We start from the raw sequence: 13,971 nt of genomic DNA on the forward strand, positions 1-13,971 counted from the left end.
TGCCCCAAACTCTCCAGACCCACAGCTGTTTCCCCAACACTGGGAGACTTTTGAAAAGGTGTCCCTTTCCTTCTCTGTGACCAGGAAATTCTCTGACTAATAAGCTGGAGAAGTCATTTGACTTATATTGTCTGTTTATTCTTTCTTGGAGATCACCATTCTTTGTTATCTGATTGTTCTTTCATATATTTTATCCTTTACTTTTGATCATTTCAAACAAGAGAGTTTGTTTCCTACTACTTCATCTTCCAGAAGTGGAAATATATGAGACATTCTTGATGCTTTTGTTTCTTACTCATTTTTGGTTTTAATTTGCCTTTCTCTGATGACTTGTGATGTCGGGCACTGTTTCATGTGCTCATTGGCGCTTGATTTATCTTTTCTGATGAAATGTCCATTCAAATCTTTTGCCTGTTTTTTCTTTTTAATTAGGTTCCTTATCTTTTCAAGCAGAAGTTTAAAATTTTTTGATAAAGTCTAATTTGTTAATTTCTTTTTCATATGGTTATGTTTTCTGTGCCATTTCTAAGAAACCTTTGTGTACTTCCAAGTCCTAAACTTATTTTCTGTGCTTTCATAGTTTATCAAGATTAGGTCTATGTTTCCTTTCAAATTAATTTGTGTGTATGATGCGAGGTAGGGATAAAGGTTAATTTTTTCCCTCATATGAGCACTCCGGGCTTCTCAGTTGGTGCTGTATTAAAGAACCCAATGCAGGAGATGTTAAGAGACATGAGTTCAATCCCTGGGTCAGAAAGATTCCCTGGAGCAGGGCATGGCAAGCCACTCCAGTATTCTTGCCTGGAGAATCCCATGGATAGAGGAGACTGGAGGGCTTCTGTCCACAGGGTCACAAAGAGTTGGACATGACTTAAGCTACTTAGCACACATGAGCACTCAGCTCTTTCAGTGCCATTTGTTGAAAAATAACAAATGGCTTCCATTGTGTTCCATCAACCTAATCTCTCAATCCTTTACTAGCACTGGTCTTGATGCTGGAGCTTAATTAAAGGCTTTGAAGTCAAATAGTCTAAGTCCTCCAACTTTATTCTTCTTTTTCAAGATTGCTTTGGCTATTCAGGTTGTTGGTATTTCCATATACATCTTAGAATAAACTTGTCAATTCCTATACAAAACCATAATGAGACTATCATTGGAAATACATCGAATCTATTGCATCAACAGATCAGTTGGGAGAATTGATACCTTAAAAACTGAGTCTTCCTACCCTTGCTATTTTAGTGTTCATAATTAAGTTTTGATGAAATATACTGGATGTAATATCATTCTAGGACTTTATCCATTGAATCTATACATTTATATTTATTGGTGCAAAGATTTTAATAATTTTATTTACTTTATTTTTCACTGTGCTGGGTCTTTGTTGCTGTGCAGGCTTTTCTTTCCTTGTGGCAAGTGGGAGCTACTGTCTAGTCGTGGTGCACAGTCTACATAATGAGGAGGCTTCCCCTGTTGCAGAGCACGAGCTCTAGGGCCTGTAGGCTTCAGTAATTGAAGTGTGTGGACTCAACAGTTGCAGTTCCTGACCTCTGGAGTGCAGGCTCAATAGTTATGGCACACGGGCTTAGTTGCTTCGTGGTATGTGGGCTCTTCCTGGACCAGGGATTGAACCCATGTCTCCTGCATTGGCAGCAGATTCTTTAATATTGAGCCATCAGGAGAGCCCCAAAGATTTGTATATTATGCTATCTTTTTAATGTCTTCAGTATCTATAGTATATCCTCTTTCTTACCTATAATGGTGAGTTATGTCTTTTCTTTTTTCTTAACCAATAACATTACTAGATATTTTTGAATTGTTTTGATCTTTTCAAAGAATTAATTTCTGAATAGATTATTTTGAATAGGTTATCTCAATTGTATGTTAATTTTCTATCTTATTAAATTCTGCTCTTTATTTTCTCTTTTTTTCCCTGTTTATTTAGCAGTTCTTTTTCTTTCTGGAACTCATATTTAGCTCACTATATTTCAAACTTTTTTCTTTTCCACTGTCAACATTTACCTTTAAATATTGCTTCAATGAATCCTGCAGGTTTGTTGTGTATATTTTCATTAGAATCTAGTTAGTTCTAAATATTTTCTCATCTATTATGATTTACTTTTGACCAACGTAGCACCAGGGGGCTTCCCTTGTGGCTCAGATGGTAAAGAATCTGCCTGCAATGCAGAAAACCTGGGTTCCAGCCCTGGGTCAGGAAAATCCTCTGGAGAAGGAAATGGCAACCCACTTTAGTATTTTTGCCTGGAATTCCATGGATGGAGGAGCCTGGCAGGCTACAGCCCATGGGATGGCAAAGACCCGGACATGACTGAGTGACTAACACTTATACTTTTCACTTCACTTCAGTATAGCACACAAATATTTGTTTTAATATTTAATTTCCAAAAGTAAATTTTACTACTTAATGTTTTTGTTTCGATTCTGACCTAGGTTGCATTATAATATATGCAATATCATTTCTCTGTGTAATATTATCCCTTTGAAATTAGCTGACATTCAACCTGTGTATAATCATCTAGGTAACTGTTACAAATGTGCAGGAAAATAATGTGTATTGTTTAGTTGTTGAGTGGTGTGTTATAAATGATACGTGTTATACATATCATATAGAGGCAATATATAAAATTATGCATTATATATCATAAATAATATGTAGCATCTTGTATATGTTATACATGATATAGCAGCATTATATATGAATAGAGACATTGCATACAATAATATATATAATATCTAAAGTATCACATTATATATGCTATAGAGGATATACATCTGTATATATGTGTACATGTATATATTAATTATTTTTTATTTTTTGATTGTTTCAAACAAGAGGGTAAACCCGGTCCCTACTATTCCATCTTGACCAAAAGTGGAATTACATGAATCATTTTTGATACTTTCATCTCCTACTCGTTTTGGGTTTTAATTCATATTTCTCTGATACTGAATGATGCTGGGCACTTTCCCATGTGCTCACTGGCCATATGTAGGTACATACATCCATTAGGTCAGGTTTCTAAATTGAATTATTCAAACCCTCCTCATCCTTACCAACTTTCCCCCTGACATACCCCAACATGTACCTTCGGAGTCTACCAGTGTTCTGCCCGTGGCTCTAGCGAGTCTGGAAGCTGCACAGGTACCATCATTAGGATAAAATTCTTTCTGAAGACCAGCCATGCCCGGAGCTAAGTTCCGGCTTCCCCTAGAGGGAAAAGAAGCCCCGCAAGGGAGCTGCCCCGAGAGTCCGGGTGGAGAGAGAGTGGGGGCAGGGAGCGCCCCGCGCGCGCGGAAGGCCCCGGGGACCGTCCGCCTGAGCGGAGGGTGCGGGGCGGGTTCCCAGATGTCCTCGAGCCGTCAGGAGTCGGTGACGCGGCGGGGAGGAGCCTTTCCCGAGGTAACGGGACGGCAGGCACCGTTCCCGAGTACCAGGTCCTGCCGCCTGGGCCGCGCCAAGAAGGTACCCCCTGTCCCCACGCGGTTCCCAGCCAGGCACCTCTCTCTGGGGGAGCCTATTTTCTCTTCCCTCGACTCTGGTGCCTCTCCCTCCCGCCCCTCCGAGTGCAGCCAGACTCCTGCTGTGCCTGCGTCTCCCGGGGCGCCTCCGCTCAGGCCCCCCGCGCGCCTCCCGCACACCCTTCGTCAGGTGCCGCAGGTGAGGCCTCGCTCGCTCGCCGGCTGCCGGCGCGTCAGAGCCCTCGGCGCGCCGCCGGCTGCGCCTGCGCACTCGCGACTAACCGCTAAAATACATTTCTTTATCTGCTTATGCTCTCAATTGCTGAGGAAGTATTTACACGTCTATTTTGATTTTGAACTTGCTTTTTCCTCAGAATTTGTCAGTATTCTCGAGGCTGTTAGGAGTGCATGCAAATTTAAGCTAACTAAGATTTCTGAAGGGGCTTCCCTGAAGGCTCAGATGGTTTCTGATGAACTGAACCGTTTATTCTTATATCTCTGGCAATGTTTATTGCTTAAACTACTCTTTTTCTATTGTCAGTGTGGCTCTGTCAGTTTTCTCTTGGTTAGGATTTGACTGATACCTCTTTTAGGCGTAGGTGACATATGTGTAAGTATGGGAAAAGACATGTTTCAGTTCATAGAATTGAATTAATGATACTACTATGGACCTTTTTTATGGTGTTGCGTTGGCTTATCGTGCTTTGAAAGGTGAGTTCTTTTGTACTGCGGGCTGTTCGATGCTTTGGAATTTTACTTGAAGGAATCGTCTTCAGTTGGATTAGAAGAGGAGTCCTCTCCAGAGGGTCTTCATTTTCTTCCTCCAGGTTTATGAGAACTTCTAGTCTAGGATCACTGAAAATTAAATTCGTCTCCAGTTCTCCCAGGTAGTGTGAATTCAGGCTGAAAATGTTGATGAAAGCTGAGTTCTTTGTTTTTTTCTCCCTTCTAAATTGATGGTTTAACCCACTGGGATATCAACTTTTGGGAGAAGATGTATTAGATCCCTCAGGTTGGGCAGGCTCTGGGCTGTGTCTCTGGAACCCTTTTGAGGCTATGACTTCAAAGGTGAATCTTCGTTTCCCCTTCCCTTCTTGTCTGGTAAATGGCTGGAGATAGTGCTCCCTCTATATCGCTCAGTCCTTGGTTTGAGAAGCACTTACTTCTTCTGTGACAGCTCATTGACTCTTTTAAGGTTTTTATCTGTTTTTAGTTGTTTTCAGCAGGAGGGTCCTTTCAGTATTTAACTCACCACCTCACTGGAAAGAGACTCTAAATTTAGTGGGTAGCACATCAAACTCTGTTAGGCTGCTCATTTATGCATTCTTCCTTCTCAAGTATTTATATTTCTCAGGACACTACAATTGAGAAAATTTGTGTGATTTTCATAAAGAGAAGTTGGGATGGTGAAAGGCTTTAGTATGTGATAACTGTTTTAGTAACTTTTTAGCTGGGACCAGTTTTAAAAGAGAACATTGGAACATTTTGAAGAGAATACTGCAAACCATTTACATCCGTCCACTAGGAACTGCCTAGGAAAAGTGAATTTTAAAAAAAAGCTTTAGCTTTTACTGCCCTTTAGAATATATTTCTCTTCTAGAAGCCTTCTTCCACAAGTAAAATCACACAAACACACTGTGGTGAGTTGGTTGGTTGCCCCACCATCCAAAGATATGTCTAGTCAGAACCTCTGAATGTGACTTTATTTGGGAAAAGGGTTTTTGTTGATACAATTAAGTTATGAATTTTAAGGTGAGATTATCCTGGGTTATCTGGGTAGACCTGACTCTGAACCCAATGGCAGATGTCTTTATAAGAACAGGAAAGCACACAACAAGAAGAGGAGAAATAAAGAAGAGGTAATTTAAAGATGGAGGCAGAGACTGAAGGGACAATCTATGAGCCAGGAACTGCCAAGGATTGTCAGCACCGAAGCTAAGAAGCAGGAACAGATTCTTCTTACAGCCCTCAGAAGGAACCAACCTGTTGATACCTTGATTTAAGACTTCTGGCTTCTAGACCTGTGAAAGCATACATTTCTGTTATCTTAAGCTACCCAGTTTATCATGCTTAGTTATGACAGCTCTAAGAAGCTCATAACCAAATTTGAAGACTCTTTCTGCTCCAATAATTTTGAAAAGCCTGCCATTGATTCCCTTCAAGCATAATTAAGGAATAACAATCAGGTGAGACAAGAAGGAAATGGCAACCCACTTCAGTATTCTTGCCTGGGAAATCCCATGGACACAGGACCCTGGCAGTCTAGAGTCCATGGGGTCAACTAGAGTTGGACATGACTTAGCAACTAAACCAACCAGTCAGGTGAGAGAACTGCCATAGAAGATCTCTGGGGGCCCCTCTCAACTTCAAGAGTTTCCTGGTGATGAGGATTAAATGCAGTGTATGCTTAACACTTTATACATATATAAAGCCTTTCCTGACTATTACCATTACTTTTTTTCTTTTTTTTACATAACCAGCATTCAGACTTGGCATTTGTCATCAGCCTCCTCTTCATCCTCAACTGTCCACTGTTTTTACTGTTTGATCCTTCCTCCTACTCCTTCATGCCCCTTCTCTCTTCTTACATAAACAATTGAAATAAGGCTCTCTGCAACTTCCTAGAGTGACTCTGAACTTGACAGAGAAGTGATTTTTATTCAGTGAAGGCCAACCACAAAATAGCTCCTGGAATTTGTACAGCAAATTATAACTTAGGACTCAATTTTGCACATTTTGTTTCTTAGCATGGTAGCTCTTTTAGGTAGGTATTATCATGACCACTTTATAAGAACAGTTTTTTCTCTAGGTAGAATCCAAGAATTAACTGAACCTGGGAGGAACCTTGGTGCTGCTGGCCTGACTGTTTCATTCACTGATTAAACAGTTCTTGAGTAACTATAATGTACTAGATTGAAAGAGTTTCTGGAAATTCAAATGTAATCAATATGTTCCAGGCTTCCTCTGGTGGTGAGCAAACATATTTCACTCCCAGCAATAGTGTAGCAATTTTGTGGCATTAATAAAGTGGATAGTAATTTTAAAGCAAAGTAATTGTAAGAGTTGGACTATAAAGAAAGCTGAGTGCTGAAGAATTGATGCTTTTGAACTGTGGTGTTGGTAATCTCCCTTGGGGTGCAAGCAGATCCAACCAGTTCATCCTAAAGGAAATCAGTCCTGAATATTCATTGGAAGGACGGATTCTGAAGCTGAAGCTCCAACACTTTGGCTACCTGATGTGAAGAACCGACTCATTGGAAAAGACCCTAATGCTGGGAAAGATTGAAGGCAGGAGGAGAAGGGGATGATAGAATATGAGCTGGTCGGATGGCATCACTGACTCAATGGACATGAGTTTGAGTAAACTCGGGAAGTTGGTGATGGACAGGGAGGCCTAGCATGCTGCAGTCCATGGGGTTGCAAAGAGTCGGATATGACTGAGTGACTGAACTGAACTGAACTGAATTACAAGTAGGATTTTTTTGCACACCCCAAATCAAAAGAAGTAAATGAACAATGTGTTGTACAGCCCTATTTATTTTGGTACCCATAAATCAGCATATGTGTGGGTGCTAAATTGCTTCAGTCGTGTCTGACTCTTTGCGACCCTATGAACTGTAGCCTGCCAGGCTCCTCTGTCCCTAAGATTCTCCAGGCAAGAATAGTGAAGTGGGTTACCATGCTCCCCTGTAGGGGATCTTCCTGACCCAGGGATCAAACCTGCATCTCTTACATCTCCTGCATTGGCAGGTGAGTTCCTTATCAGTAGGGCCACCTGGGAAGCCCCACCCATAAATCTACTTTATGTCTAATTGCCATATTCACAGAAGGATGTGCCCTAATTTATTTGCTCATTCCTCTATTGGTATTTTTAACATTTTGTTTTCAACAGACATTTTTTTGTACAAATGCTAAAGCACTTCTTAAAACAAAATCATACTTGAAGCAGGATTGCTGAATCAAAGGATACTCACATTTAAAATTTGCTAGATACTGTCAAATTTCCTCCCAAAGCTACCAGTTTATATCCTTGTGACTATTATGTGCATACACCTTTCCCAATGTGCTCATCAACAGTGAATAATATTCATCTTTAAAATTCTGTCAAAGTGTAGAGATTCCTTAAAAAACTGGAAATAGAACTGCCATATGACCCGGCAGTTCCACTCCTGGGCATATACAGTGAGGAAACTAGATCTGAAAGAGACACATGCACCCCAATGTTCATCACAGCACTGTTTATAATTGCCAGGACATGGAAGCAACCAAGATGCCCATCAGCAGATGAATGGATAAGGAAACTGTGGTACATATACACCATGGAATATTGCTCAGCCATTAAAAAGAATTCATTTGAATCAGTTCTAATGAGATGGATGAGACTGGAGCCCATTATACAGAGTGAAGTAAGCCAGAAAGATAAAAACCAATACAGTATACTAACGCATATATATGGAATTTAAAAAGATGGTAACAATAACCCAATATGCAAAACAGAAAAAGAGACACAGATGTACAGAACAGACTTTTGCACTCTGTGGGAGAAGGCGAGGGTGGGATGTTCTGAGAGAACAGCATTGAAACAAGTATACTATCAAGGGTGAAACAGATCACCAGCCCAGGTTGGATGCATGAGACAAGTGCTCAGGGCTGGTGCACTGGGAAGACCCAGAGGGATCGGATGGGGAGGTAGGCGGGAGGGGGGATCGGGATGGGGAACACATGTAAATCCATGACAGATTCTTGTCAATGTATGGCAAAAATCACTACAATATTGTAAGGTAATTAGCTTCCAACTAATAAAAATAAATGATAAAAAAATAAAATTCTGTCAAACTGAAGAGTGAGGAATATCTTGTTTTAATTGATGGGAGGAGGACAGAGGAGAAGGTTAGGGGAGATTTTCCCTTTCTTTTCTTTAAATCTGTTGGGAGACAAATCTGGATGGCCTGGGTACCCATCTCCTTCTGCCAGGCCGAGCTGACCAGAGCCATCTACAAAGGGGCAGCATGACTTTTGGCTGATGCAAGCACTTCAAGATTGTTCCAGGGCCTTCCACGTGCAGACTTTGACCTTCAGTGTGGACCCAGGCCCTCAGCATGCATTCTCCCTCTTCTGCTTCTTGGACCTAGAAATCCTGTCATTCATTTCCCATTGTCGAGAGAACCCAAGTATTCCATAGGTCAACCTATATTTGCAACAACCTAAATGTGTCATGTGGATACATCTTTGGTGTGAGGTCAAGTCCTTTCTTTTGTGAATCCAGACTGCTCTCAGAGGCTGGCCCTTCTTGGCTGCATGTTGGCTGTGGTGGGCGCAGACCGTCTCTACCTGGCCCAGGGAGTCCCCCAAGTGAGAGTTGGGGGATTCCATGTGTTTTATTTCTTCTGTGTATATTTTCTGTAACTGGACTGTGTGGGGCTACTGCTGTGTGTCTGTAGCCTCCTAGCCTGACAAGATCTGTAATGTTTTCCTAACAGAAACTTAATTTAAGCATCACTTGAGTACTTTTATCCCCCAGTAATGAAAACAATCATTTGTTATGCTCACAGAGCCTATAGATCAGGCCCTGTGGTCAGGCATTCTCAGTTAGGGCACCAGCGGCAGGGGCTTTTTCTGCAACGTGATGTCTGGAGCCTCAGCTGGAAGACTTGAGCAGGGGTGGGATGGGGGGGATGGAGCCCTTGGAAAGCTCACTCCTTCACATGCCCAGGGTGGATGGAGCCTGAGTGGCCAGACACCTGCATGTGGTTGCTTCATGTGACCCAGGCTTTTTCCTAATGTGGTGACTGGCTTCCAAGACAGGCTTCAAGGAGTGGGCCAGGTGGCAGCTGTGTGATTTTAGATCCAGCTTCAGAAGCCACAAAGCACCGATCTGTCATGTGCTCTGTTGTTTGGAGCAGTCCCAAGCTCCCACCCAGATGCCAGCAGAGGGAACACGAATGTCAATCACCTTGTGAGAACAGCCATGTGGGAAGGTGCTGTCATCTTCGGAAATACAAACGTACCACTTTCCCTAATTCCTGGAAACTCATTCTTTCAGTTTCCAAACTGGAAGATACTTGGTCAGATATTTCCCACACACACAGAAAAATGTAATATGGGCTTCCCAGGTGGTGCTAGTGGTAAAGAACCTATCTGCCAATGCTGGAGATGTAAGAGACAAGACACGGGTTCAATCCCTGGGTTGGGAAGATCCATTGGAAGAGAACATGGCAACCCACTCCAGGATTCTTGCCTAGGAATCCCATGGACAGAGGAATCTGGTGGGCTAAGTCCATGGGGCAGCAAAGACTTGGCCACATACACCCCCCAAAAATGTAATAGAAGATTGGACCTGCTGAAACGATGGGGGGATCACACATTTATCTCCCTAGAGTCTAGTTCTAGTAACTATTTAATCATATATCTTTCATTTATTGTAGCTGCCCTGGAAGTAAACATCTTAAGAAAAATGATTTCCCTTATATTTATTATGACCTTTACTGACCAAAATCTGACTCTACATAAAATTAATATATTCCTCTTGGTACTTTCTCAGTACTTAGGATGGTCACCAGGAAGATGAGTGGCTACAAGCGAGGTCAAATCTGATGCAAAACCCAACTGTTTGAATAGGATAGCCACATTTCTTGCAAGTGATTTTCTTTAAGTAGTAGTCAGTGTCACATATTCTTCATTCAATTTAGTTCTGAAAGAATGTATGCATCGGGTTTTGTTTTTTTTTTTTCCCCCTTATAACTTGACTTGAATTTCTGATCCTGGAAAATATAGTTACAGTACACAACATCTACCCTTTTCAAACAGAAAATCCTGCTTCTCCATGTTTACGTAAGAAATTCAGTTCCAGGCAGTTTGGAAGCTAGAAATGAAACAGACCTCAGAAGGAATGGAGATAAAACCCAGAGTCACAGTCTTCACATCATCAAGGGGGAGGAGCCTAAGTTCTCAGACCTGAGAAAGAGTGCCCTTATCTTCACGTGCCAGATGCCCCTGGCCCTATGCATCAGATCAGGGGGTCAGTTCAAGAAACTCTGGTCTTGAACTTGAAGGAGAAGAGGAGCTCAAAGAACTAACTGCAAACTTCTGCTCCTTAGGGCTACAGTTCTGCAACTTAAAAAAAGATGATTTCTTTCAACTTGCCGTTCACTCCAGCGACAGCAGGGCAGGTCTGTGTCATCACTCTCCTTTAAGGTACTGTCTAGCTCCATTCCCCAGCACACACAGTGATGATGATCTAGTCAATTCTGGCCAGCCTGCAGCTGCCAGCAAAGTGTGCATGTAGCTAGTAGAGTTCAATATAGCAGCATTCAACTTCTCAGAAGTCAGGTGTCACAACAGAGGAAGAGAATGTGTGTCCTCCTCCGAGTATGTTTCAATCTTGATGCATCGCGGAAGAGGGCACCCCTGGTGCTTAATTAAGAGGGAAACCGAATAAGGTAATATGCTTTATTGATGTTGGCTTGTTTGAAAAATAGGAATAGGAATCCATTTAGCCTTAAGTTTTAACTTTTTTAATCCACAGGTTGAATATTTAAGGTATGGCTCAAAATTTTTGATTACTGGTTACATCAACATTAACATAGTCAGATCTTGCTCTTTTTGTTTAACGAGCAGTAATATATTTTTTCCTGTCCTTTTATTTTCCACCTTCCTGTATTATAGTTATGTAGTCCCTAAGTTGTGTCTGGCTCTTGCAACCCCATGGAGTATGGCCCGCTGGGCTCTTCCATCCGTGGCATTTCCCAGGCAGGAATACTGGAGTGGGTTGCCATTTCCTTCTCCAGGAGATCTTCCCAGATGAGGGATTGAACCTGCATCTCCTGCTTTGGCAAGCAGATTCTCTACTACGAGTCAGCAGGGAAACCTCTCCTGTATTGTATCTGAAATGAATTTCTTACAGACAGCATATTATTGATTCATGACTTTTCATTCCCTTTGCCAATTTCTGTCTTATGATTACTGTATTTGAACTACTTATATTTAAGGTAATTGTTTTTAATTTGTTTTTGTTTCTTGTTTGTGTGTTTTTTGCTTGTTTGTTTGGCTGTGCCACCCACGTGGCTTGTGGGATCTTAGTTCCCCAAGCAGGGTTAGAACCTTGCCCCCTGAACCTGTGCACCGCGCAGTGTAAGCGCGGAGTCCCAGCCTGTGGACTGCTGGGAAGTCCCAAAAGTAATGATTAACTTGTTAGAGCTTCTATATTGCATTCTAGGTTTTGTTTTGTTTGTTTCCTCTCTTTTTTGTTCCTTACTTTCTCATTGTGTACCTTCCTTTGGTTGCTTGGACATGTTTTCGATTTCATCTTGACTGGAACTGAGAGCTTCATTGAGTAATTTTTCTATTGTGGTAAAACACATATAAAACATAAAATTCACAATCTTAACCATTTTTAAGTGTACACTCAGTGGCATTAAGTACATCTGCAGGGTTGTGTAACAATCACTACTATTCCGGAACATTTTTATCAGTCCAAACAGAAACTATGTATTCATTAAGCAATATGTTTCTCATCAACTCAAACAGAAGCTATGTACCCATTAAACAATAACTTCCTACCCTCCAGCCTTTGGAACCTCTGTTTTACAGTGTTTCATCTAAGTGAATTTGTACAATATGTGTCCTTTTGTGTCTGGCTTATTTCACTTAGCATAATGTTTTCAAATTGCACCCATGTGGTTGCATGTATCAGAATTTCATTCCTTTTTAGTGACTGAATAATATTGCATTGTGTATATACAACCTTCTACTTATCAGCTCATCTGTGGATGAACTCTGGGGTAGTTTCCACCTTGTGGTTATTATGAATAATGCTGCTAAGAACATTAGTATATAAGTATCTGTGTGAGTCCCTGCTGTTTGGATGTATACCTGTGAACTGAGTTGCTGGATCATAGGTTTTTAAAACATGAGATGTTCTCCAAATATTCTGTGATGGCAAGGAAACTGATTGTCCCAGAACTCAGAAAAGAAAGATGGGAACAATGTCATAGAATGCCATAGAGGACTTACTCCTTGAGTTCTCCTTTATGACGTGATGTCGAGGAGTTCCTCAGAGTTCTTCAGTCACTCCTCTTACCATCTCTTGAGTCTTTCAGCAGTATGGGTGGTGAGGTGACCTAACAGGTCTCTCTATGCAGGGGATGCTACTTGGTGAATCAGGTCATGTTAGAGGAAGGCAAGGGTTTCCAGAAAACCTTTTTCAGGACATAGTCTCGAGAAGGCTTATAAATTCCATAGTATTAGAGTTTTTTTGAGTCTAGAATCAGAAAAAGAACTCAGTTTCCTGGATATAGAAACTGGGGTTTCCATTACCAAGTTTGCCACTAACTGTGCACCAAACTTTAGGAAAGTGACTTAACCCCATCCAGTATGGGAGGGAGAAGAGCAGGAGGGTTGAATTGGATACTGTAAAGTCTCTTTCAGCTCTAAGCATCTATGATTTTTTAACTTTTGTAGATTTCTTTTTCTCTAGATCAAATTTTTGTATAACGCCTTGATTCTATTAATAGGTCCAGGCTTGGTAGATTTGTGGAATGAACTAACGCCAAATGTCTCATCCCAGAAATTCTTTTTTTTTTATCCCGGAAACTCTTGTTTATGTCTGTCCTGTCATACATCTGTTTAGCTCAAAATATGTGCCCTGAGTTTATATAACAAATATACCCTCAGGATATGAACCATACTACTGGCCAGAGTTATAGGATATTGCCACACTGGTGATGTATTTTACATTATAAAACTTCAGAATAACAATCGATTTCTTAAAACCATTTGCACTTGCTAGAAGTTTTCCACAAATATACTCACCCTTCACAAACATCCAGCTGTTTCTAGAAACCAGAAGTGACTTCTTCTGGTTTTGAGTGAATTTCCCCTAGAAATTATAGTAATATAGATTTAGAAGTGTCTTGGCCCTCATTTCCCTCTGAGGACAAACGTAAACAGCATATTAAAAAGCAGAGACGTTACTTTGCCGACAAAGCTCTGTCTAGTCAAAGCTACAGTTTTTCCAGTAGTCATATACGGATGTGAGAGTTGGATCATAAAGAAAGCTGAGTGCTGAAGAGTTGATGGTTTTGAACTGTGGTGTTAGAGAAGACTCTTGATAGTCCCTTGGACTGCAAGGAGATCAAACCTGTCAATCCTAAAGGAAATCAGTCTAGATATTCATTGGAAGGACTGATGTTGAAGCTGAAGCTCCAATACTTTGGCCACTTGATGCAAAGAACTGACTCATTAGAAAATACCCTGATGCTGGGAAAGATTGAAGGCAGGGAGAAGGGAATGACAGAGGATGAAATGGTTGGATCATATCACTGACTCAATGGACATGAGTTTGAGCAAGCTCTGCGAGTTGGTGATGGACAGGGAAACCTGGCTTGCTGCAGTCCATGAGGTCACAAAGAGTCAGACATGACTGAGCAACTGAACTGAACTGGTCCTCATTTCCCTCTGAGGACAGGCTTAGTGTCCCTCTTTGTTATTTTT

General features: G+C 41.3%; 1 protein-coding gene across 1 annotated transcript in view; it reads left to right on the forward strand.

Moving 5' to 3' along the window:
- The first annotated feature begins 3,202 nt into the window (after nt 1-3,202).
- The window catches only part of LOC136151236 (cytidine monophosphate-N-acetylneuraminic acid hydroxylase), an 80,613-nt gene continuing 69,844 nt past the window's right edge, over nt 3,203-13,971 (forward strand). The window contains exons 1-3 of the mRNA XM_065912181.1: nt 3,203-3,863; nt 8,747-8,832; nt 11,006-11,019. Of these exons, the coding sequence (XP_065768253.1) occupies nt 3,203-3,863; nt 8,747-8,832; nt 11,006-11,019 (761 nt within the window). The remainder of the gene's footprint in view (nt 3,864-8,746; nt 8,833-11,005; nt 11,020-13,971) is intronic.

Source organism: Muntiacus reevesi, chromosome 20 (assembly GCF_963930625.1).
Source record: "Muntiacus reevesi chromosome 20, mMunRee1.1, whole genome shotgun sequence".
NCBI lineage: Eukaryota > Metazoa > Chordata > Mammalia > Artiodactyla > Cervidae > Muntiacus > Muntiacus reevesi.